At 35.4% G+C, this 26,567-nt stretch overlaps 1 protein-coding gene across 1 annotated transcript; it reads right to left on the bottom strand.

The window, feature by feature from the left end:
• Positions 1-1,234: 1,234 nt before the first annotated feature.
• Positions 1,235-26,567, bottom strand: LOC114524425 (probable ubiquitin carboxyl-terminal hydrolase FAF-X). Its single transcript, XM_028545495.1, has 66 exons — positions 26,391-26,567; positions 25,222-25,629; positions 24,703-24,815; positions 24,503-24,615; positions 24,377-24,431; positions 24,040-24,078; positions 23,752-23,867; positions 23,544-23,610; positions 23,110-23,208; positions 22,925-23,010; positions 22,457-22,505; positions 22,120-22,203; positions 21,594-21,656; positions 21,281-21,370; positions 21,068-21,172; positions 20,881-20,979; positions 20,636-20,743; positions 20,285-20,401; positions 19,909-20,059; positions 19,421-19,505; positions 19,277-19,328; positions 19,138-19,209; positions 18,816-18,919; positions 18,447-18,657; positions 17,946-18,304; positions 17,611-17,725; positions 17,224-17,358; positions 16,593-16,713; positions 16,154-16,284; positions 15,960-16,022; positions 15,718-15,809; positions 15,277-15,511; positions 14,930-15,055; positions 14,767-14,829; positions 14,544-14,650; positions 14,275-14,383; positions 13,970-14,025; positions 13,525-13,615; positions 12,869-13,018; positions 12,631-12,694; positions 12,294-12,437; positions 11,831-11,952; positions 11,283-11,581; positions 10,802-10,975; positions 10,064-10,205; positions 9,692-9,777; positions 8,792-8,883; positions 8,428-8,578; positions 8,181-8,259; positions 7,899-7,963; positions 7,663-7,763; positions 7,355-7,491; positions 7,124-7,212; positions 6,419-6,560; positions 6,171-6,282; positions 5,574-5,713; positions 4,854-5,024; positions 4,508-4,596; positions 4,325-4,385; positions 4,046-4,105; positions 3,543-3,651; positions 2,993-3,098; positions 2,793-2,886; positions 2,571-2,647; positions 2,042-2,111; positions 1,235-1,936 (listed from the first exon to the last, which is right to left on the bottom strand). The coding sequence occupies exons 2-66, from the start codon at positions 25,520-25,522 to the stop codon at positions 1,706-1,708; spliced, it is 7,539 nt and encodes a 2,512-aa protein (XP_028401296.1). The 5' UTR covers positions 25,523-25,629; positions 26,391-26,567; the 3' UTR covers positions 1,235-1,705.

Below are 26,567 nucleotides of genomic sequence, written 5' to 3'. Positions count from 1 at the left end.
CATAGTCATAAATGATTTACATCTGGGAGACCCTGATGAGAAACTAACGAAGGGACACACGCGAAGAAACTCAAACGTTTCTTGGCCCTGGCAGGAAACTTGCTTAATTAAACAGACAATTCCCGAATTGACATTACCGTAAATTGGCCATTCCGCCAATAAATATACGATCTGTTTTTTCCCTGTTTTTTTGTAAACTACATTATAACGCCGAAAAAATGACCCGATAACAATGGGAATCTAATACACTATATGATCCATAGGATGAGTATCTTGTGAAACCAATATATACTTATTATTTCTTTTTTCGTTACTACGAGGTGCTTTTTGCGATCATAAAAAGGTGCTTATATACGACCTGTCAGAGTGAGTTTGGCTAAAGATATAAAGAGAATCAATCTATTGTGTTAGAAGGACGCGATGTCATTAGACAAATACCAGAAATAAAGACAGCATTTGCAATCACACGTGAAAAAAATGCAAATTTGAAACACTCCTACGACAAACAACAAGAAATATGATTTAATAAGGAATTTAAATTAATTCAATGTGATAAAAAAAATAGTTTAACAAATTACCAATGACATTAGTGATAAGAAATGGCAATTAGTACTTTATCTTCTAAATTAGACATTTTTAATATAAACATGTCCAACAGAAACTGAAACTATATATGAGGAGACGGATATTTAAGGCTCAATTTACTATAGTGTCTTCGTCGACTATCAGCCCCAGGTGGCTTCATTTAAGATTCAAATTATATACGTTGTTGTCTATAGTAGATTTACCTCCTTTCTGGTGTAAAAAATACGAGTGAGCTTTGGGGTGGGAAGTTTCATTTTGGACCTGCCCTTAATTTTTTCATTCTTTCATACGACAGCAGCAGAAATATAATTTAAGCAGGAATTGAACATTTTGAGATCATGACATGCATCTCCGACATAGACATAAGACCTACGCATACATTTATTGAGTGTGATGGAAAAACAACTGTCCTACTGAGCATGGATACCTTCCTTCTCAATCAATGGTAACATGTAATAACAAAATACTAAAAAACCCGTTAGAAAATCAGCGAGAGAAACGTCATAGAAATAGGAATGATGAGTTGCATTTCCCGGTCTCAGAAAGTATAAATATATGTTAAGCGAGAAACGACAGATGGATGGAATTAAAAAATTATGAACATTATGAGACATTCAATGTATACTAACAACATGATCGAACAACGATCGAACATATAAAATGATCATTTTATTTCTATTGTATAAACAGACACATTTAAAATATAATGCAAACTATAATGTGGACGATATTTGACGGTTGTTCAAAAACAAAGTTGTTTATCCTCTATTTAATCTCTTGTGGGCATTTTGTGAATTGAAGGCATATCACAACAAAAGAAAGGCCTCACATATCAAGTTTTAGTAACACAATGAAATTCTTAAAATAATAGACACCTCGAAACATACATACAAAACTACAGCTTGAATTTGGAAAGCAAAATGACGCTCTTCGAGCTATTACTATTGTCTCATATGCACTCTCGAGAGAGATCTATTGTGTACGAAGAATTACAGCGCCGGAGTGCAGTCTGGATTTGGATCCAACGAGAAATTAGCTTTCTCGATGTATTATTACAACCCACTCATATCCGAAGGTTGAGAAGCAGGTTCTGAACACTATGTTTGATCATATCAATAATTTAATCGGATTTTTCTTGGTTTACCTCATTATCTGGTTTATCTGTATCATCTAAACTTGGATCATCATCATCCAATGACTGATCCGTACTCAGAGGATATGTTGAACTTGATTGGCCAGAAACACTGGATATTGATTGGTTCGCAGCAACGTTAGATTGTCGTTCCGGTGATGTTTCCTCTTCAGTTACTTCACTTTCTGTCACCTCTTCCACTTCAGTTTCTTCTTGTTCCTACAAAAAAGACGAAGTCTTTGGAAAAGACGCAACTGAAATTCGAAACCAGGATAAATGACCTAACCGAGTTTGTGATAAAGCATACGCAAATGTTTGTATTACCTCCTCCGGAACAAATTCAAACGCTTTTTGTAAAGTTAATCTTGCACTTTGAGAGCGTTCAAGAAAAACCCTAAATAAAAATCATCAAGTCATTACTTTGATTAAATGGACGGTTATTGTGAAGGATACTGCACCAAATCCTTTTGCGTGACAATTAATATGAGAAATATTTCTAATCCGGATTACCTACGGGCTTATAATGTGATGCGTCAGGCCAAAAATGCCTAAAGTACAAAAACTTAGAATCTGCGAGATCTTATACAAATTTAATTTAAAAAAGAGAAATAATTTCGCCTAGAAATACGTAAGAAAAATTCAATTATCTTATCATTTAAAAACCATCCACAGATATATGGAATAAAAAGTATATACCAGCCACCGCTTTGCCAATGAGCTATCGCGAGACAACTAGTTACAAGTAGCGAGTTCTCTCATATACCTCAGAGGTATGAAATATGAATTATTAAATAATATCAACATGACAGCTGTTCCAAAATGTTTACCTTCAAACACCGAATATGATACTCACCCATTCGAACTTTCATTCGATTGTGCTGGCGGTGACCAATTGTTGTACGGGTAGGCGTTCGATGCACCGAAAGGTCTCTAAAATTAAAAATCAGAGAAGAAAATATTAAATAGAATTGTGATCGGAAGCTAGAACATGGTGGGTAGAATAAAAGTTTTATCAATGACACAAGCAACAGCATCTAACTTAACATTAAAACAAGACGTTATGGTCCACAATTACCCGTTCAAGTTCATCATTAAGCCATTCAACAGCAGCAGTCCATTTTGGCTTAAAATCAGGTGAATCAATCACAATTTGGTAAGCCATCTGGCAACTGAAAGATGAAAGACAGTGCTCAACAACTTGCCTGTTCATCATAATTGACTTATCCTGCATATAAATCCATAAATACGGTTATATGATTATGATAATTGACTTACTGGCTAAATAATGACACTAAAAATTTGATGCATTGGTAAACACGTTTATGATAATGGCTTTTTGATCGCTGAATTGTATCAAATAAACCTTCTTTTCCATCACTTCCTGCAATATGTTAACACATTTTTCTCAATTAATACATGATGCGAGATTTCCTAATTGATATAAAATGGTTAACGAGAAACATCTGAGATTTTTAACATAAACACATTTTCTAGAAATCCATTATTGAGGAGAGATTTGGATTTAGAATCAGGTTAAAATTAGATCCACTTTTCAGTCCTAAGAATCAAATTTATCCAATTTCACGGTACTTGTTTTTTGGTCACATTATCCTCCATCATCGGGGCCTACACCTATTTTTGATTGGCTTTATACTTCCCTGAGGTTTAATTCTATCTGTTATGCATGAGTGCCCGAAGTGTTAAATAGTTCTGGGAGATTAGCCTGAGTTAGGCGGGGGAATACACTGGATTAACAACTCTAGATCTGGCAATTATGATGCAAACAGTGCAATGCATATGGAGCCCACACGTCTACACTACAAACCTTTTAAAATGTTGACGACACGATGTTTTTGCCACGAATCGTTTAGAAGTGTCATTTCCAATAATAGATCAACGAAAGGTCTCATTTCATACGTGTAGGAGCAAGATAGCTGCGGAAAAAAACACTATTAATAAATCAGATGTGACTTGTGGTTTTGGTATTGAATAGTTATCATCAAGTCGTTTTCTTGATTCTAATTTTGTGGTTTTATATTCATACTTGTTCTGACATGTCTATTAAGTTCATGAATGATAGAAATGTTTGGCGTGATTCTTCCGCAAATCATTTGATAGAACATTTTGGCTCGTCTGTGTTCCAAAATATCCTTTCAGGATCAAATTTACTCTCTCCATAAAAACTAAAATTCGCGTCGCGTTTGCAAATTGCAATTGAGTTGCGCAGATCCAAAATAATGGCTAACATTTGCATACTTCTCAGACAGTACGACAGACGACACTACGAGTGCTGTGCACAAGAAACTTTTCAAGAAATTATTCAAATACCTGGAATAAGATTTCCTTTAAAACTAACCACGAGAAATGGGGATTTTCCCAGCAACAATGCTAAGTGTAAAAGGATAACGATAAAATATAAAAAAATTGCATATCGATATTAAATATCTAGACTACGTCTCCTAAAGATCTATATATTTTTAGCGTAACGGACTGTGAAAAATTGTCTTTACAGAGTTTGGGACGGGTATACAACAGTCCGGTAACAACAGCCATTCATGAGCATAAAAGCGCGAAAGTCATTGCGCATGTATTTTTTGGTAAACTGACCTTCAACAGCTGCACAGTTTCTTCAGCCTCGGTGTGATTTTCAATTAACTTCTTCACATAGCTAAGAAAGAGCAAAGATGAGCTGGGACTTGGTTTAGGCACGGCTATTTATAACACGGTAGCTAAAATCCTAAAAATTCAGAAGTACGGATGATTGCGAAAATGAACATATAATATTCGTACTTAGATCTTTCAAAAATTTGCTCATCAACATTTTCTTGGATCTTCATAATAATTTCCATGTCCTTCATGACAATGGGTTCTCCGTTCTCCTAAATAGCAGATATGAACCGAACGTGAAAACTGAGGAATCTTTCGGTTGATAGTGCATATTACCAAAAAAAAAGAGGGATTTCTTCTCCGTCACATACCACATCGAGGACTGTCCCGAGTTTATACGAGGCTAGTTACATTTTATATTTATTTTTATTCGGCCGTTCTGACAAAAATAAGAATCCTCGCATGCCTCGTTTTTATGTAACTCGTAACATGCCACAAAAGTGTTTATTTTTGAGTAAGTAAATTATACCTTGGAGGATTGCCATCTACTGGAAACATCACATGATCGAATTAAAACGGAAACAACTGCATAAAGTTTTCCCAGTTCAGGATACTGATATCGAATCGATAATCCTGGACCTTCATCCAGAGCCACTTGAATAAATAACGCTGGTACATTCAGATCTAACAACTGTTTTTTCTGCAAGACAAATGAAACATTGATATTCTATATTCTTGACCACAGCGATTTTTGAGAGTGAAAGAATATACAACCAAACCACTTAGGCCCCGTTTACACTCTACCGGATTCACCTATCACGATATCTTCGTTTGCCTTTAAGGGCAATGGTTAGAAGCAAATGCTTATTAGTTTGATAGATTTGGTCTATTGATTGCGATCTCTGACAGTAAAATTTTTTGCTGCCTTTTAATAGCTAGAAAATTTGACCCACTCCGGAAGCAATCCGGTATAGTGAAAATGGGGCCTTAATCACAAACAGTGCGACTATGCGCAATTTCGATAGATTATGGGCGATATAGGATACACAGGTAAAAATCCTACGAGGTATGTAGTGGCAGTAAACTATATATCTAGCTCTATGAATTAAAGCCTAAATACAACAGTATGACATAATAAATAAATGGGTTACGAAAAGAGCACTGTATAGACTCTGCACTTGTTCCTACTAAACAGTGATCGTTTGCTATAAAAGGTAATAAACATGCAGAAGGAATAGGTTATAGATACCTCGGCAAGTCCAAGATTAGCATACGTCCAAAAGAAGGAAAAATATTGATGTAAATTTCGTCCATTTTCCGGCACTTCTTTATGTAGTAGTTTCAGTACAGCACGCAGTAGATATTCACTAAGAATTGTCCTTGAAATGCCTAAGAACACATTAACGCATGAAATGGTAACCAGGATCGCCGCCCTCACTTAATTGCGCATATCACGGAGTCAGTAAAATATCACTGAATGGCATTTTCAATCACTGGAAATTTTTTTCAAAATCCACATTATGGAAATAGTATGGAATTTATAATCGATACTGATTTCCATTTCCTACTATGGATATAGTGTTGAAACAGTATAGGTATAGCAAATTTCCATAGTACAAATTTTGAAAAAAATTTCCAGTGAATCTGGGCAATCTCAAGTATCGAAGGCTCTGATTTCGGTAGGAAGGGAAGAGAAAGCATTCTCAATCTATGAAATTCCACTATAGATCAATGAAATGCATTAACAGAACCTGCAGCCAGATATGGACAATTTAAAAATCCTTACAACTTGCTAAATACAAATAACTAGCGGGAGCACGGTCATGATACGTAAACAAACCTATACCTTTATCTAAATCAAGTTGTTTTTCCTCCAAAACGTACGGAGGATCGCATTCTCCATCTGCTCTTGACACACGACATAAGAATACCAGCATTTTTGAAAACATCGTACGCACCTGTGGATTATATAAAACACATTATGATTTGTTTTCGCTGACAATATAGGCATTCTAAAACACAGTTTTCAAAGCCCACTCGTTCGTTCTGGTCTATTTGTACCTCAGTCTCCTTTATAAAATATTTTGCCCTTACCTCAGCTGTTGGTGATTCTAAAAGATATTCTGAAATTCTTTCTGGATGTGCAAACAAAACGTTTTGAGCAAACCACAGACGAACAGTTTTACTCTGACGTAATAATCCAGTTAATGCCTCATACCAATCTCCTGCAGGACCTCTATCATGGGAATACAGAATAAACAATAAAGAAAAGGTAGTCTCTGCATGTGTGACTCTACATGATAGGCATCGTACAACCTACAGCCTTTGTGTAGTTAAATCGTATTTAATTCAGAATTCAGAAATGCACGATTCTGACTGGTCGATATTCTTTCACCAACTATAGTTAAAAGTTAACTACTTTTCTAACTACATTTTTAGCTCAAAGAATCGATACACAGCGTTTTTAACTGAATTCCAGACCACGTTAAATATTTTCATGGCGGAAACATCTAACCAGGTGTAAGGGGATCGAGACTTCCTTCTGAAACCCTTTTAGATATTTTGGTCCGAAGTAAAAAGCACCTTAACTTGTCATTAAAGTTCATATTAGTGATTTACAGTGAAGTTTTGGAGATGATATGGTTAACACAGGAATATGAAGCAATCATTCCCACGTTTGCGCGCGAATATATTGTTCGTGACTTCCTTCAAGTGAACAAAATGCAAATATAATGTTTTTAATTAAAGTTGAGGAAAATTGCAAATTTAGAAACCCAAAACATCTATCATAGTTCATACCTTATCGTTTTCTTTGTACGTAATCCGCATGTGAAAAGAAATTTTGATAATAATGTTATGCTGATTAAAGCAAGATCTTCGCTATCCTCCTAATAAACGACAGATCATAACATGTCAAATAATCTCAAGTGCTGTAAGGATTTACAATTGTTAAAAATCTAGATCAAGCCTACATTCGTCATCAAAATGCTCCAAAGCGCCGCAATTATAATTTTACTTTCATACACCTACCGAGTCAATGTTAATGTTTACGGTAACTAGTTTTCTAATGAATTCAAAATATTCATTTGAAAACTGTATTCTATTATGTAAGAATTCCATATTTTGTTTCCTAACTTCTTGTTCAATTACAGGAGGAATTTTCAAATCTAAATTTAAATAAATCAGCAAATGAATTAAACTATTTAAATAGCGCGTTATAAATGGGGGACGCATGATAAAATCGGACATTAATTGTATATAGATAAATGATAACATTTTTTTATAATTTTGATGATGTGTGATTGTTGAAATGTTCGTTTTGCCCAAAATAGGTTCACCTTTCGTGAGTGCGACGTTGCCGTAGTTATCTGGATCATCCATTCTTTCATAAAACAAAATGTAGGCATTCCACCATCTTTTCTGACGTCGATATGACATTCTACAATATTTTTATGTATTTAAAGAGATTTAATTTAATCTAATGAACAAATATGCATGTAAAAACAAGGAACTGCATGCATGGTTATTACGGCAGTTTTGAACAATTCTTTCACGTGTCTTCAATAAACCTAACCTTTTCATCATGTGATCGAATACTTCGCCCATATATTCACCTCCGAAACACTGTGTTTTCATTTCCTACAATACAGTAACGTACAAAAAATTATTCCAATGAAATGATGGATATAGATTATTACAGATTAAATTTCCTTTACAAAATATGCATAGTTGGCAAAGTGTGTGGTCTTATGCTCACGGGCGTGGGCATGATCTCCATCCTGAGAAGAATTATCTTCCCTACTGAAAGGTGACTTTACTTAGTGTATCAAAGTAAAAAGCGCGCACAATTCATTACCTCATCGTCGTCCATTTTACAATCACTAACATCTCCGTCATCAAATTTAAACCAATTGGTATACCCATGAGTCGTAGTTCTAAATATATGTAAAGGCTGGTTGTTATACATCGTAATAAACTGTGAAAGATCATCGTAATTTAGCTGTCCTTGTTATAGTCAATATTGAACGACAATCATGTGCACATGAACTTATTATTAATAACATCAGCAAGTCATCTAGCCACTGAGCTATATATACATATACCTAATATATGAATAATAATGGCCTCCAGATGCTTGTCCACTATGTACGACTACTCCTACTAAACGATATTTTGTACTTGGATGCTCTCTGCCGTTGTCATCAGGAATGTTCTCAGTATCAACATCGTTCTCGTCTTCTGCCGCGGTTTCACCTGTATAAAGTCGAACAATGATCAACTTTTTGAACAATCAACAAAATAATCTTGAGTATATTACCTTTATTGGATGAAAATGGTCCCGACACCGAGTGCTATATAGTGCATGATGTGCATATGTGTTTCAGAAATTACACACTTATGAAATATCCACTCTTGAGATTTACTTTTTTCGGACATTACGTACGAAGAAAAACAATAAAGACATACTTTCAATTCTTGCCAGTCCTTCCACGGTATATGGTTCCATGTCAAACTCTCTTGGAAATTCAAAGTAGTCATTAAATTTCACAGCGACATCCCTGACAAGAAAAACATTCAAGAGAACATGTGACCTCACAGCCAGTTGCGTAACCAATACAGGGGGAGGGGAGGGGAAAGGGGAAGATTCCATTCTATTTTAGCGAAAAGATGAATCATCTCTAAATGGCGCTTGGGGAACTCTGCATTGTCCTGACGACTGACGTCTTCCCGATGGTGCAAAGACCGGCCTACAGTAGGATCACTTTGCAAAACTAAATTTGTCGTAAGAGTCAGCTTAAGGCCTTCCACTGTATTACTTTCCAATAGACAAAGGATTTTTGTGACCTCAAACAAAGGAAATCCCATATTCCTATGACAAGTGTGGACCAGACTTAATGATGATTTTAACATTGGTTTAAATATGTAGTTACGAAACACAATTGTCATTAGTGTTCCTAAGATAGTGATGACTCTGTAAAACACAGAGTGTTTTATTTTAACGACTAGATGGTACGATCGGTGCCTATTTTGGATCTCAAATGGCAATGTTTCATTAAGGATGGTAGCAAAATTTTCCTTCTCCGTGATATGCCGATTTAAAATATCAATATGCAGGTATATTTAGACACTGTAATCTTAAAACACTCAAATTGCCAGCAATCGTCTCAGGACCAGATTGACTGTTTTTACAGAATGAATCAGTATAGTTCACAAGGACGCCAGAAAAATCTTCCTGTTTTGCTACGCTCATTAGAGAAACTACAAACACAGGTTTTAGACGAGCTTCGCACTCGGTCTATTTTGGACTTATTCCTTTTTTTTACGAAGCGTCGCTTCTTATGTACGACTATATAAAATCATTTTTACCTTTCCCAGTCATAGTCAAATCTCTTGAGCTGGATAGCTAATACTTTAGGCAATTTTTTGAAACACATTCGCTTTACAGTGTCAACCTTAAATAAATATCACAAGGGAATAAACAGAACTATATTCATATAAACTATATTTTCTGAATCAGGGTAAATAGCAAAACACATTCAAGTGGGAAGAATCTTCCAGGTAAGTTGTACAAATTCAGCAAGGAATAGAGAGCTGTGTCATTTCTCTGAGCTCTTTGATTCCTATTCTATTGATATGCTACAATTGGTAAGCACATATACAATTAAGGAGACATAATTGGATGCACGCAATCTTGAGAAAATCTAATCAAAATTGGAAAAAAACTACAGTTCTGCCCACCTTTTTGTTACACTTATCACAATGATAAGCATTGGCACCCTCGAGGAGGTCTCCTTTAACAAACTGATCAAGTGATTCGATGAGGTTTTGATGATTACGAATATCAATGGTAAGTGCAATAAATGGATCGTCTTTGGAGTATCTAAACGATAACAAATCAGGGATAGTACCTAATTGTCATTGATCTACAACTAATTGGGAGATCATTCATGGATAGGCTTTTACACCTGGTGCGTCAGGTGCGACAATTTCGAAAATCTATAAAAAAGGTGTTTTAGCGTTAGGGGAAAGGTTTGAATTGTAGTTTGAATATAAATGATTACTATCCCTACATTATGTTAAATTTCGCATCGTCATCTTAAGACTGGATCGAATGTAGCACAATTTTTACACACCCCAAATAATCCGACATCGCCTGAACGTCGTACTAATGTCGAGTAAGGTGCAAAACAATATATTCAGTATACTGAATATATTGAATTAAACGCATATAAGTTATTCATGCAGAACGAATATGTGACTATGCAGTAGGCACCCCCTTCCCTATTTATCATCGCATCTATTTAGGGCCGTGGTATATTCGAATAAAAAGACCATCACTGGCACCTATATTTCTGTATATATCAACCTAATTTGACAACACGATCAATCATTAAAACGATTAAGCTGATTTAACGAAGAAAACGATAAAGAGCGAAAAACGACACATTCTGCCAGTGGTATTATCAAAGTACAAACCTGTGAGGGCAACCTTTACATATCTTTTGATCGGCGAATGTTCCTCCAAGTACGCGGATAAGAACAGGCTCGTGACCTACTGCTTTCAATCCTTCATCCAAAATGTCAATTAAACTGTTAAAAAATTCTAAAGCGTCGTGTTGTTCACGGAGGTTTACTGGTTCACCTTGATACCTGGAGAGGAAAAGAAATGGACGTTTTTAAATATTTCTTACAGTTGATATTAACTACTACAGCGACCAAAATGAAGGTTCATTGTTCTGTTCAGAGCGCTTAGTAGGAATCAATTAGTAAGATGTGAAATATATACTGCTCTTAGCGGACCACTATAGTTAATTGAATTAGCACAAATATATTAGCACAAACATAATATAATATCTGCTACAGTGAAGGATTCCTAGGTACATACACAGCTCACTATAGATATCAAACTACAGTCAACCACTACCCCTGCATGACATTCACTATATTCAAAACTTACTTGAATGTTTTCCACAAGCCTTGCGGAACGTAATATTGCAGCTGACTTTCACTGAGATGCCCGAAAATAAACTGCAATTGTTTCAATATCGATGTTTGATATTTTAAGTTAAGTTTTGCTTCTTTCTCTCTGTTCTCATCTTTCTCATTATTGTCTTTAGAATCTTCAGAATGATATCCCGTGTCAGCGGTACTTTCACTTTCAGCTTTCTCGTCTTCATTCAAACATTCCTCGTCTTGAAGTGTTAATGTTTCTTTCACATTTAAGATACCTTCTCGAACTTTGGGTATCATAAATATCTACAGTACAAAAAGCGTAGGACTAAGCGTCACGAGACTTACGACAACACATAAATCATTGACAATAACCTACCGGGTCTGGGAGTACTAATAAACAAGCATGGATGAGCAGCTTTGGCATTAGTGAGTGCAAAGCAGTTGGTTTGGTATAAAGGCCCCTAATTAGATACGTGTTTCTGGTGTTTGAGAGGGTTAGAAATAGACCAATATACTTGTAATTTTCTTTCCTAGTTTAGTACATTAACATACTTGTTGAATGACAGAATTCATGTAGCATGTCGCTCCTGCATTTTTCAATCCAACAAAACCTCTCATAGGTCGTGGTCCAATAGGAGGAGTATATTCCCATTCCAAGAGTGGCATATCATTTCCTGTGGACATAACAAAAGTTATTAATCATAAAGTTATTCTAAGCGACTAGAATTTGAAGCTTAAGATATCATGGTTATTATGTAGCTAGCGCAGTTGGTTAAATTGCTATGCAATGTGATACAGGGGCGCATGAATCTATGCGCTGCATAAGGAACTGTACTACATACAGGTAGGGGAAAATAAGAATCGCACTTAAGTTTCAATATATAGGGATCAAAGACTGAAAACCAGAATTCCTGTCAGGAGTGATAAAAAATGCATTCGTAATGTATATGCTAATATGGTGTGCTTGCACAGAACGTTCTATACTAAAAATTACAAAAGCATATTTATTTATTACCTGAATAATACAATTCTGTGAGAGCATTAGAAACATACTGCATGTTTTCGATACAACCAGCACACAATGAAACCAGTAACTCAAACGCCGCAACCAGAGTTGGTGAGGTATTACATACAGCGATGACCGGTTTATCCCAAACATCTAAACCCGGTACAATAATATTGAATTACGTACATTACATATTTAGCCGAGAAAAAAAATGCTAAGTTCGTAGTTACGTGGCACATTAATGTTAGTATTGAAAACTCTCATCTAATAATGTCCAATTTCGTCTAATAGTTTGGACGATGTTGTCGTCGTTGACTGCATGCTTCTAATAAATTATTAACGTTACCTCCGTATTTTCTTGACTCAATAACGATTTTAGATGCAGGGAAAATAAACTCATCCAACAGTTCCTTAAATGTAATAGAAAAAAGTAAATAATGCGAAGTATTTTGGTCTAAGTAGTTTTAAAAGTGGTCATAAAGTGTTAGATCTATTTCGCCGTTAGTTAAAAGGTTCTCCTAGTTGGGATCTAAACGTAGAGAATTGAGAAGCATCATCCACGTTACGTTAATTCATTAAGCTACCTTAACTAGACAAGGACCACCGGAGTGACAACCAACATGATGTTTTTTTGTAGGACTTAAGAACAACAACAGTTCTCTTGTAATAAGTAGATGTCCTTCGAGTAAACATCCTGCAACAGCTTCGCTATTTCCAGTTGATTTTACCAGATCCTAAATATGCAGAATAGTTTGTTCAAAGCTCGATGTCATGAGAGTTATAACTTATTCAAAAGGTTAACACGACCTCAAAGAACACATAAGATGAGAAATATCACTGTAGAATTTTCACAGAATATTTTATCACTTTTCCACCTATTACATTGCAGGGAATATTAAAATCAAGATGTATTTGATGCCCGAAGAGAAGTGGAGTCGTAGCCAGCTATAGTTGAACACCTGTTTAGGCTGTCTTACACAGTCGCAAACAAAAGACCGCTTTTAAAAGGCTGGCCGTTTTTAACAGCCTAAAAATATTGAGATAAAATTGAGTTTTTTGGCGTGTCTGGTACAAATTAGGATTGTGGGAGAGCAATATATATCCAGCACATGCATTTATGGAGGACAGTCCCTTCAACGTTAAAACCTATAGTTGGTAAAGTTGTATAAACTATAAAGACCTCCATATGCAGTAGATCGATCGAGACGGAGGATAGCCTCCTTAATATACAGTAACCAACCTTTGCTTTCTTTAACCACTGGATCTCATTTGCTAGTAACTTCTCCGCTGTTGAATACGGGGCATTGATTGTGTGAGCAAAATTTAACAACCTTTAAAAGAACATAACATAACATTGGCCTTCTTCGAGATATTGCTCATGATTCTCTCTCTGATCAGCTGATAGAAATGGTCAAGTAAACATTCGCTTTTCACCAGGCGGCCCCCAGTGACCCCCTTTTCACTTCAAAAGTATTGGTACCAGATGACAGACGTCATTATACTTACGATTGAAAACACGTGGTTTGATAATTGACAGGGAAACCCTTCACATGTAGGGAATGTGACTTAATGTGCAATTAGCAGCCTGGGAGTCTTTGCATGTAAAATGCATTAGCTATTAATCTATTTAACTCGATGATAATGTAATATACTGCCATTGAACGAAAAATAATATTTTGACTCACTTTGAAAGGAGAGTGAAATATTCGCCACTTGTTCCAGGATTATCTTCCACAATTGTCTGTAGAGAGATGAATAATATACAGAAATAGGCATTAAAACCTTAAATTGTAACAACTACATTACTCGCTTCCACGGAGTTGTAAAGTCTATCTCGACCTTTCCTGCAAGTAATTACTTTTTTAAGACTGGTCTAATATCCAAAATAACAAGGAACTTTGTAGTATAGACCGTTATGTAGTGGTTTCTTTGACCTATAGTCGCATTGTGCGAAAAATGCAAGACAACCTTGATATCCAAAGTAACTTACCGTTAAAACAGAAAATAATAAAGTAATAAGAAATATCAAGGGTCTGTGTCCAGCTGAACACCTGGTTGCCATAAGAAAGAATTGTTCTACGACGTACCACCTTAGTGAGCTAAATAAATTGAAGCATCTTAATAAACTAATAGTCCAGAAGCCAAAATAAAGGCTGCATGCATGGCCATGGCCAATAATACAAATCCATGCATATCCTTATATTGCACGTAAGTTAAAAAACTTGCTTTATGCAGAATCAACGTCTTTCCCCGACCTACCCATGACTGCAAAGTAGTACTAAATCTGTGATAAAACTTTGCCATGATCTGTCTTTACTCAAAGTTTCCAGATGTTTCGGATGTATCGCGAGGCATAACGTTAATACCTATCAAAATAACAAGATAGGAAACTAAAGCAAAACCTTAAGAGAATTAAATCTTGTCATTTCTGTGTTGAACTTACTATTAGTGAAACCCGTTTGACAGTATATTGCATGCTTACCTCAACAGCTTCCTTACACGTTTCAATGTCATCACAGTCTAAGAAATTATTCGCTGCGTCGATCTAAAATAATAAAATATACGGTTAGGAACTTCAATTCCCCTAAACCGCTCATTCTCCGTTTTCACATGCAGTAAGCTTTCAGTATAGTATATTTAGATACCTTTTCAAAAGCTTTGTGTATTTCTTCATTAGTGCAATGCAGTAAATGCATCATTCCACCTGCGGCTGTCCAAGAAATCTTTTGAACTGCTTTGACAACTTTCATATCAGGAACAAGAACTGATATCTGCAAGTCGAATACATGATGGGAACATAGCCTTTGGACTTTCTAAGCAGCCTTTGTAGCTAGTTAGTTAATAATTACATTAACAATAGGTGTTACTGTACATGTACGAATAGAACTTTCTCAGGTTTGACAGCTATACCTGCGGTAATGTGCAGTTTTGAAATTAGGAGCTCTATTACAAATCTGTGATTCATGAAAGGTTTTTCATATCCGGGGCTTACCTCTTCTGAAATATGGTGACTTAGAGACAGGGCGTAATTTCTCAACACAAATTCCAATATATAATGCGGAATGCATTGTAATGCAGCTTGTAATACAACTGCAGCACTGTGTGTTTCAGTTGCAATCTCTGAATGATTCTCAGGTCTCAACGCCTCAGCAACCATGTATACTTTAGCATACGCAACTGCAGTCAAAGCAAATTTCACAATCTTCATCAATGTCAAATACGCCGACCTATGGAAGGATGGAGATGGTATAAAAACCTAAGTTTCATAATATTGCGTTTGGCCGAACTTGTGACCCCGCAATTAAGTGCAACGTGACAGGGTGATCGAAGTTCATTAAATCTAGAAGCCGGTGATCAAACCACAGTATACAAGTACTTCTATCTATCACCTTGAGCACTTGAAATTCATCATTAAAAATAAATTTATCATTACCTTCTTGTCCAGGTGTCAGCGTGTTCAAGGAAATTGCTTTTTGTTAGGAGATTGAGAACACATTTTACGCCCCCGCTTTTAAAAAACGCCACCTAAAAATGTAGCATAGAGAAAAAAAAACTGCATTAATAATCGTGAATATTATAAGTGCTTCGTGCCGGTGTCTGGACAGGGAGTCTGGCATGGGGAGTATGACCTTCAAGCATCCAATGGCATATACATAATTCAATAATTTGACAAACCTGAAAGTCCAAAACCTTTTCCCGAAATAGTTGTCCAGCTGGCATCAAAAGCGAGTATAAAATCTATATGCAAAGCATTATTAGATTAGATTAGAACAAGGTATACCGTAAATGTTTAGGTACAAATTGAAGATAAATTTTAAGATGTAATAATTGTTTTATTTTAAGTTATTGTAATTATAGATATACTGTACCTCAAGATTATAAACAGTTTGGGCTGACGAAGTGGAGTTAAAACATGCTTGAAGTAGCTGCGCGTCAGGAGCAATGTCCTTCTCAGTTTTGTAGGAACATGCTTTTCTCATGTTGTCAATCATTGATGAATCTGCATAGAAAATGAATTTCAAAGAATTGCTCATGGACAATTCGTTACTGCATCATTGCTCTCTCGTGATGTACAGTCAAAACAATGAGCACCACAGTTATAGATAAAGAAGTGAAAGCTAGAAATTCAGCACGTTCTACTACACTTAAACGTGCGTTGTTGATTGCATCATATATTCTACGAATATTTCATCGCAGTCATATTTTACAGGTAAGTATGGTCGCTAAATGTTAAAAAGTTAGGGAAAATGTTAATCTCTATCTAAATTCTTCATTTTGGCCTGTTTAAATTTTGAGGGTTCGCCATACCTGTTGGGATAATTCCCAGTAGGCACCAGACCTCTTCCCGTAGTTCGGGTATGCTGAATTGAATAGCAAATTCAGCAAGTCGCAAAAAGTTCGCAACGTATCTTGTTTTCGTTGCAATGATCTAAAATAGTTAAGTTTAAGAACAAGCTCAAGTCATGTTCATCACTTTGAAGCAGTCCAGATCTGTTTTGCTTTCATACGCTAAACATCAGTCTCTCTAATTGCAACCGCACTTTCAAGCAGTGTCCATCATTTCTAGAACACATGGGGATGATAAAAGTAGATAAACGTATCATTTCTAGGACACATGGGGATGATGAAAGTAGATTAACGTATCATTTCTAGGACACATGGGGATGATGAAAGTAGATTAACGTATCATTTCTAGGACACATGGGGATGATGAAAGTAGTAAACATAGGGATAGTGAAAGTAGACTACACAGAGAATACTAAATTCATATTTTAGGCCAATTCTTTAGTTGTTTGTTAACTGACTAGGTCTAAGCAATCCTAAAATTGAATTTGACACAAAATAACTGTACGATAATTGTGTTATAACACGTAGGTAGGTATCAGAAAAATATTACTGCTGCAATCTTACAAAATGTCAGTGGTTAAACATATCTTACCACACCGGGTAAACAGCGCTCCGTTTCGATATTTGGCCCATCAGAAGGTGCTGGTGGGGAGCCAGAAGAATCAGATGACGAGTCTGGGGACGAAGGCATTGACGAATTTGTATGGCCGATTCTTACGGTGATTATCTAAACAAAAACTCTATTTAACGACATGATTTATCGACAATATACAATCTATACACCGAAAATAAACAATATTTCAAATTAAATTGTGAATGGAATAAATTGAATATATCCTTTCGCATAGTTTTTATTCATTTCCTAGGCTCGTGAAATTTGTCTTCCCCCTAATTTTGCCGTCACTCAGGAAACATCTCGCACACGTCGTCTTTGAATTGTCACTTACATATTTAAAAAAAATGGAAAAAATAAACATACCACACGGTCAGGGAAATTGCATTTTCCAATCAATCTTTTATCGTCAACTGGAGAGAGCAGTTCCCCACCAACATACAAATCAATCTTTGAAATCTGAGGAAACACTGTTCGCATCCTGGTGAAAAAATGTACAATGTCCGGTTAAGCACAGCATTCACAACGAGATCGACAGTTGACAAATATTCTACACAACAAATGGTTGCTTTCCTTTGTACTAAAAACAACTTGACGCATTATTGCACTTGGCTGGAAACGAAGGGAACAGTTCATAAAGGAAGAGTTCATGAAGTATGAACTATCTGTAACCTGTAATATCCTCCTATATCCTAACTTACTTCTGTAAGATATGTCGACGCACGGTTGCAATAGTTTCATTAAGATGTGACCATTGTTCAAAATCCTCTGTTTGTCTTCCTTGTGCCACAGTTCGTATAATCAATGTAATATGTTTTCCATAGTATGCTCTACCGTGTGGTAAAATTAACCTCTCTTCACCATAATCATCATCACATTCAGCGATATATTCTCTCAAAACAGTCAAACACCTGACAATGCGCAACGCCGCTTCACGGATTTTGGAGTCGTTCGCTTTATTTTTAGTGTTTTTCTTATCTGCTGATTCTTGTTGGAGAACTTCAAAGGACGGCTGTAGGTGATGCATACATTTTTGAATTATCTTTTCGTGAATATCCACCTAGATAGATAAAGCACACATTGTAAGACTAATACCGATGGGAATGAAAACATTTTTAGAAAAATGCAGCATTTTAGTGGCGATCAAACTCCAGGTAAAGATCTGAAACATAAATAAATTCATGAAACCAATTCTTGTGTACCTGATTCGCTCGTAGCCTCGGACCAAGGTTTGTATAACTTTGCTTCAATAAATTTACAGCTCTTCCCACAATCCTCTCCGACCCCTTGAGGGCAATCTCCCACAGATAGTCAATTCCAATTAAATCAAGATCATCCATAACTAACATACGACGTTTACTAACAAATTTTCCTTCCTTGACATTCACTTTTTGAAAAAATCGTTCAAAACATCTAAAAAGAGAGTGGATCGTTGCTAAATCAGTGCAAATCTTTGGACGAAAGTTCTTTACTAATATAGGAATGGCGCATGCAGTCCAAACATAAAGCTTTTTATCAGCTCAGGTAGCGCCAGCCATTATCATTTAAGTAACAGCATTAACCAAACTTACTCCATTCCATTTTCTGTCAAGCAACTTTGGTCCATTTTCAAGACCTTGCTTTGAAAAAACATCCCACTAATTTCTGGATTTAAATCTTGCTCTTCGCCCATAAGCTGAAAAAAGACAAAATTACCAAATTAAAGAAACCTATCATCATTAAAATATATATTTTACCCGCAGTGATCTCTCACACAAGAAGCGACTCTGGTATCAGGAGTGCTAGGGCAATAAAAAACATCAACTGTGCAGCTGATGCGATTTTACATTAGGTGATGCCATGGGGTCGACCCTCCAGTTTAATGAAATCTTAATGTACTTCATAAAATATTACCTTTGAAAACCATTTAAAACAAGCTTCTCTGTCACTGGGAAAGACAGAACTCTCAGCTAAGGCTTCCCAAATCTAGAATAGTTGACCAAATTATCAAATAATTCGTACTGGATTATGATCATCACGCTTCACAACTTACAATTTTAGCTTCTGGCGCGCACAACCAAAGCTGTCCGTCTTTAAGGATAAACCTGAACACAAAAGTAACATCTAAATGCTGGATGAACCTTTTATTGATTGTTGATTACTTCATCCTCGTCAATTATCAAAAAAACGTAATTACCTAAGAAAACTAAGGCGTTTCTGTACTTGTTGCACATGAGAATATCTGCCATCTAGTGACAAATCATTGGGATCTGATGTTTTATCTAGTTAAAAAGAATGATATTGTTTAGAATTTGCATTGACGTTTACTGCGGTACGGAAGAGATCAGCAAGACATCTTCGTCACAATGAAGGAGATGCTGAACGTCACAGTGTTCTATGAAAACATCTTTGTGAAGACTTGTGCAACCGTAGTGGTGGTCTTAATAAAGTGGTGTAAAGAAAGGTGGTGACCCAGAGAATACCAGAGATGTTTCCAAATCATCAAAAACAGAAATAGTAAAGACAGAAATAAAGGCTGCCAATTTTGACCTTCATGAGCGATTGCAGCTAAAGTTCCCACTAGCATTAAACATAGTGGTCATATGTGATTGTTAAGTGCAAAATAATCTTAATCGCCGTTGATTTTGCTTTAAACACGACTGTAAAAATTAATACTTTACAAACCCAGTTCAAGATTTCTGACTTTGGACATGTAACTCTTTAAATTTTCTGCCATTACTGATATTAACCGGTGTTGGGTTTGTAAATCGTTCAGTACTTCATGACGATAAAACACATGTGGATTCTTTTGAGTATGTGAATAATTCTGAGGAGCCTGCGGCAAATATTGAAATGAAAAACAAGAATTAAACATGTCTATGCACTTCATGGAAATATAGCAACGTCTGAGAGATGATGAGATGATGGTGTTCTTAGTATTATACAATCATTGCAGCTTCGGTTTAAAATGTCATCGTGCCATATTCATTGAATGCTCTGTTGGGAGTTAAATTCCACCAAATTCAACCAATAATCTTATACTTATAACTAGAAACTTCACCTCATAAAACAGACAGCATATTTCTCGAATTTGTTTGATAGCAGGTAACACCCAGGTATCATTACGCAGCTCTTCAACACATTTGTTAATCCACTGTGTCTTCTGCGAGTCTCGATCCTAAATATGAACCAATGAACACATCAATCAATATCTTACCAAATTATCACGTCCATAGGTTTCTCAACATATGATGCGAGACCATACTGAGAAATATTCGGAAAGGTTCAATGTTTCCTAGTTACAGCTGTATTTCACTGATTTACGATGAAGGCTGTGTATTTTTTAGGTGGCTTATCTTATATAAACCCGCTTTACTAAACATTCTCATTTGCACTGTGACTTGTACTGTACCTGAGAACAACTATAGTCAAGAATTTTGATGTGTGCGTTTAAAGCTTGGTCCATTATATCTGTTGGGACATCATCCTTGTGAGCCAAATTCCACAACAAACCAAGAACCTTAATATGAAAAATATTGAAGCACAAAATATATGAACAATTTGAAGCACTGACTCAGGCTTGTAAGTAAATGCATGACTCCATAACATCTATGCAATAACGACAAGTTTGACGGGCAATTGTCGAGGCAATCTTACCTTATGTGCCATTACACCTTCTTTGTCATCTTCAGCTAATCTTCGAATCAGTTCGAGCAATTTTTCCCGCTGTTTTTTGCTTGCGTTTGTCCAACTTTCCTGAATGTACGTATATATATGATCACATTAGAAGAAATTTAGGATGAGTGGATAGAAGATCAAATGTCCCATTCAGAGAAACACCAACCTGAAAGCACTCAAACAAATGATCTAACTGTTCAGCAGAAAAATCCCAGGCTAATTTCGCAAGCAGGTCATGGATATTCTTTACGATAACATCATGTTTACCAGCCTAATTGCCAATGAAGAAAAAGGTATAAAAACAGTTTGAGTCTCGAGTTCTTTACAAAAGATACATTTTCATGACTGCATTCCTTTTTTAAAAAGTTTATACACAAACCTGAGCACTCCAGATGTTGTCGAGGTCTTTCAGTGTTAAAGCTTTTTCCTTGATCACAAATCTGATAATTTTTTCAAGTTTTTCAACATACTAAAGGATAAAAAGAAGACATACAGCTATACTAGCGTTCTCTATGTGTCAATCACAAATTAGACATTTAATGCATATCTTCGCATGTATTATATAGACGAACACACTTGTCATAGTGAATAGTATATAACTGTTGATACTGTAAAATCGCTTGGCGCTAGCTTTTTATAAACATTTCCAAATTTCAAAGGCAAAAAGCTGAATATTTTTCAATAAAACTTACTTGAGGCTGATGAAGATTATCTTTTAGTACTATTGAAAGTACGTCGTTTTCATGTATCCACTCCTAAAATAAGAACAGATCATTCGCAGATTATTGATAAGAACAGATAATACCACAGATTATTCCCATTTTATGCACAATAGCCTTATTTTAGAATGTTAGAGGCAGATAAAAGTATAAATTTGTTTTGAACAAATTTTTTTCCCTGCGAATCCTCGATAGGTCAAAAAGTGTCAGCTGTTTTAATAAGAAAAAAACACTTCAAACCTGCATGCAGATAAGATAATGGAAGCAAAAGTATGCCAAATTTTGTGTTTTCAAGGATCAATTTCAGTGGCGTAGCCAGAACGATAATGGGGGGGAGGCATCGTATTCATATATTCGTGATACGCAGGATCAATTTCTTTTGAAATCGATTGTCTTTACAGCCTGTTTTCATAAATATATGAATATGAGCCCCACAATTATCAATGCTGGCTACGCCACTGATCAATTTTCTCATGCCGGATATATATTCAGTACTCACGGCCATTTTGTCAGCTGTAAGCCATTCTTCATCATCCATATGTCGCTGAGAATAGTATGATACGCTCGATATGACTTTATTTATCTTAAAATAGCAAAGACAATCTATTAAATCATCACCGGAGCTCCAGCGCGCTGTTTTTTCAACAAAACTGCATGTGATTTCTTTTTCAGTGCTGGCAGCAACGTCAAAATCACATGACCAATTAACATTATTTACAATTACATACGCAATAAAAATGTCACAGTATTGTATTTTTAGAAATGGCTCAAGGATATTTCGAGTTTTCCTTTTATTCAGCCTGATTAAAGCGGTACTAGCTATATACAAAACTAACCTCATTTAGAGCATTCATTTTTCCATTGAAAGAAGATACTTGTAATAATCTAAAGATGTGACAAATACGTTTGAATGATGTAAGCAACTCGCTAAAACGTTAAATTGAGTTGAAACAGTGCTTTTTTTTCTGATACACAATTATAGTAGTTCACGTTGATAAAATGGGTTACCGTAATCGAAAATAAAAAAAGCATGGGAATATAAAAAGCATGGGAAATTGATTAATATTTCATTGCTTTTGGCACACGAAGTTTTAGAAATTCACAAAGGGATAGAAAGAAATACGTCATGATAGCAGCTTATTTCGTTTGTACCATTCATATGTTTAAATTCTTTCAACATGTTGTGATGGATTTTCCGATTTCGTTCTGTCCAAAAGCTTTAGTCTATTTTATGCTATCCGATTATTAAACGGTCTTAGCAGGGGTAAGACGAAACGTCCCTTCAAGCCCTGGCAATAAATTACCTAAAAATCATTTTCAATCTAAACGTTTCTAAATCTTTTCCCACGTCTTCTTCTTTTGGAAGTTTCGCGGCTAATGACTTTAATGCCTAGAAAGAAAATCATTTTCAAGTCATTCTGAATTCATTAGGATTACAATTTTAGCAGTCATTTCGTCCGTTTGAATTTCAACAGTGTGGGTTCTGTACCTTGATGATTGACGATAGTGAATCGCTTTTTGACTCATTCTTCGTTTCCTTTTTCAGTTCCTCATTCGTTAAATTATCCAGGAACTTTTGTACACATTCCTAAAACGTTGAAAAGATTTTAAAAAGCGATCAAGCAATTTGAAAACCTTTATATAAAGGGCAATGAACTATACTCAGAGAACAAAGCCAGAGATGTCTTTGGGATCAAACAAGGTAAACTCAACAGCTTCCTAGTATCTCGAAGCAATAGCCAGGATGCGATTCACCTTTATGTGATCCTTAGTGTAAATGCTGTTTACAAGGAACTTAGCAACATAGATAAGAACAAAATTATTCTGCTATAAATATATCCTATTTGAAGATCTGAACCTCAATCACGAAAGAAACATTCCCTGGTGGGTTTATTTATTGTGTGCAAGATTTACTCAACTCACAATGACAGGTAGAAAATACTTCTTTACTGTTCCAGGGCAAAGAACTTGAGCACATTGACCAAAAGGCCTATCAGATTCATAAAAAAAAATAAATTATAGAATACAAATAACTGAAAGTGAGCCGGCAAGAGTGAAATTTAGAATATGATATTTTAGGATTTAAAAATATCTATGTACACTGGTGAATGAGACAGTAAGAAAACCATACCTAATCAGGGCAGCAAGCAGTGAGACAGATAACGATCCACCTTCACAAATACGTTCTTGCAGCAACTTGAAACCTCCCAACATACCAAAGTGATTTACAAAATCAATGAGCCATCCCTAGTTAATAAAATTGCAAACAAACAGCATAGATGATCTCTAAGATAGAAATATAGTTGGGACATGTGTGGTAAGAGACGACAGGTAGAGGCCAAGGTACAATTTAGAGTACAACAGCTCAATAAAAACATTTGTGTGCATTATTAAACCCACTGTATTATGGAAATTATACCTTTGATGTTCTTGGAGCTGCAAATATTTCAACTTCACTCTAAATAAAATAACACATTATTTGAATCAGTTCATTTAGTTAAAAATGCAGCAAGTTTGTATCAGAGGCATCCCCCCACTTTTTATTTTGGAGGTGTGCCCCTCCCTTTTTGTGTTGTACTTTGACAGTTTGACATTTAATTACATTATCATTCTCAGTTTTAGGATCGTCTTTTTTGCCTGTGGCATTGGGTACTGTTTTTCTTTCTTAGATCAAACTTCTTGAGGCATGATAATTAACTAAATTGCATGATAATTAGTTAAGCCTAAATGGTCATGATGCCACATTCAGAAAATACCTGTGCCCCTTGGCCATAATTTGAAGCTCCCCTCCCTGCATTATAGATATGAAACCTAAACAAAAATCATCAATTTCAAATAAAGCATATACTGGCACCTCAGTTATTCATGTTTACCACACCTACCGACAATGAGGATTTAGTGCCAGAGCTAACATATCCAATAAAACAAACCAATCTTGAGTAAGTTTTGTTACACAAAGTTCTATTAGTAGTTTTGTTGAATCATATATACATTTCTATATTAAAAAAAAATTCAAATTTATACATATACATATATATATATATAAAGAGAAAGTCCATTGACAATTAACGTATTTTTGTACCTGAATTTCATATTTCCAACTGTGAACGGCATCATCATTTAAAATTTTCTGGAAGGACATATTCAAGCCTTCTCTGAAAAATCTTTGGCAAGGCTCACTTTTTGTATCAAGACCTAAATAAAATTATTGATATATCACAATATATATTCTTAGGTAGTCGGTTATTTAAAGTAATCATATGTCTTTCTATTAATCCAGAATGAAACAATTACGGATTAAAGATAACATTTTTATACAGTACAAATTGATAGGATGTTTGTTTTTGCATTGGATATTTTTTCTGCTTCTTTGAGGGTTATTAGTTATTTTGTCTATACAATATATCAGGTAGAAAGAGGAGGTTGATTTATGAGATAAAGTAGCCACCAGACAACTGGTTTTCTAGGTATGACTTTTAAATTCAATTTTCTAAAATCTACAGGGCATTTTTAAAAATAATAAATATATAGATATTACATATAGACATTATACAGACAACACTATATAGACATTACATGCAGGTATGTTTCTCCTACCCACCTGCTCGACAAAGTTTTATGGATGCTCTTAATAACACTTCTAGTTCACATTTTGGTAATACAGGTACAACCCATTTTTGACGTGTAATCATTTCATCCAACTTAGCAAGTTCTTCCGCAGGAAATACAACATCCCCATTTTCATCCACCAAAACTTCACTTTCTTCATTTTCCTCTTCAGCTATTTCTTGTGTTGCCTCTGAACTTTCACCCTCACCTGCCTGTTGTTCTCCCTCCTGGTTCGTACCATCAGTTGGTGGAGTTTGATCAAGTGGAACTCCACCTCGTACAGACACAGTCATTTTGTCTCAGTATAATCCTATTTTATCTTGGTCATAAATATTTTCACCTTTCAATTTCCAATATAGACATCTGGGGGACAATATTTAATTCCACCTTGATATCCAAGCTATGACAAAAGAGCATTTTATAACAATAAGTACTATGTATAAATGAGTATTATGTCATAAAACATTATGAGCAAAATGGTCTACTTAAAAATTTTGTTTCAGCTTACACTGCCAGAATTTTAAGTAAAGATTTAAAGATTAGGCAATCTAGATCAATGACACAAGGTTGAAGTTAAAAATTTTGTTGATGCTTTTGTATGAGACCACAAAAAAATGCAAATAAAGTTGATAAAATTTTAACTGTCCAGTGTTTATTTCATGTTTCATTTTTTATTTTATATCAAATGTTTTAATAACAATTCATATAATGCAGGCTTTATGTCACAGATAAATGAGTACATGTACATGTACATTGTACAACACTAGATGATTGTCCATTTTGTTATTTTTTAAAGTTTTTACTCTCTATTTTGTGTATAAGAATCTAACCATGGTGGCACAAAATGAGGGGAACAAAGTTGATAAACCAACTTCCTCTAAAGCTGAAATTCCCCTCAACAGTAACACATACACATTTCCTACACAAAATATGTGATATTTTGAAAACAAGATTATGAACACAAACGTTTTTCAGTGCTGTGATAAAAACACGACTAGTTAACTATCACGTATGGGATGATATAAAATATCTATTTAACTACTCAATTTTAGACCAAAAGCAGCAACTATGCCAAAATTTGGAAGAAACTTAGTACAGGTTGCAGCCTAAAGTCGACGCAGTTAGATTGCCGATCAGGTTAAATGTATGCATTAAATTTACCTCAACATGAAGGTCTTCACCGTTCTACTTGGTCAGAAGTTTAAAATCGTTTCACAACCATAGCGAAAGCTTCTATTTTATGCCAAGAAGAAGATGCAGTAGAGCTAAACTTTTGCTAAACCAGCTTTGGAGTTTGGTTTTGTTTTCCTACTGCGCATGTCATGAAATATTCTCGAT

Source organism: Dendronephthya gigantea, unplaced genomic scaffold (genome assembly GCF_004324835.1).
Source record: "Dendronephthya gigantea isolate DGI-Jeju-01 unplaced genomic scaffold, DenGig_1.0 000031F, whole genome shotgun sequence".
In the NCBI taxonomy this organism is placed as follows: Eukaryota; Metazoa; Cnidaria; class Anthozoa; order Malacalcyonacea; family Nephtheidae; genus Dendronephthya; species Dendronephthya gigantea.
The sequence above is the reverse complement of the archived record's forward strand: the minus strand, read 5'-3'. Positions and strand labels throughout refer to the sequence as shown.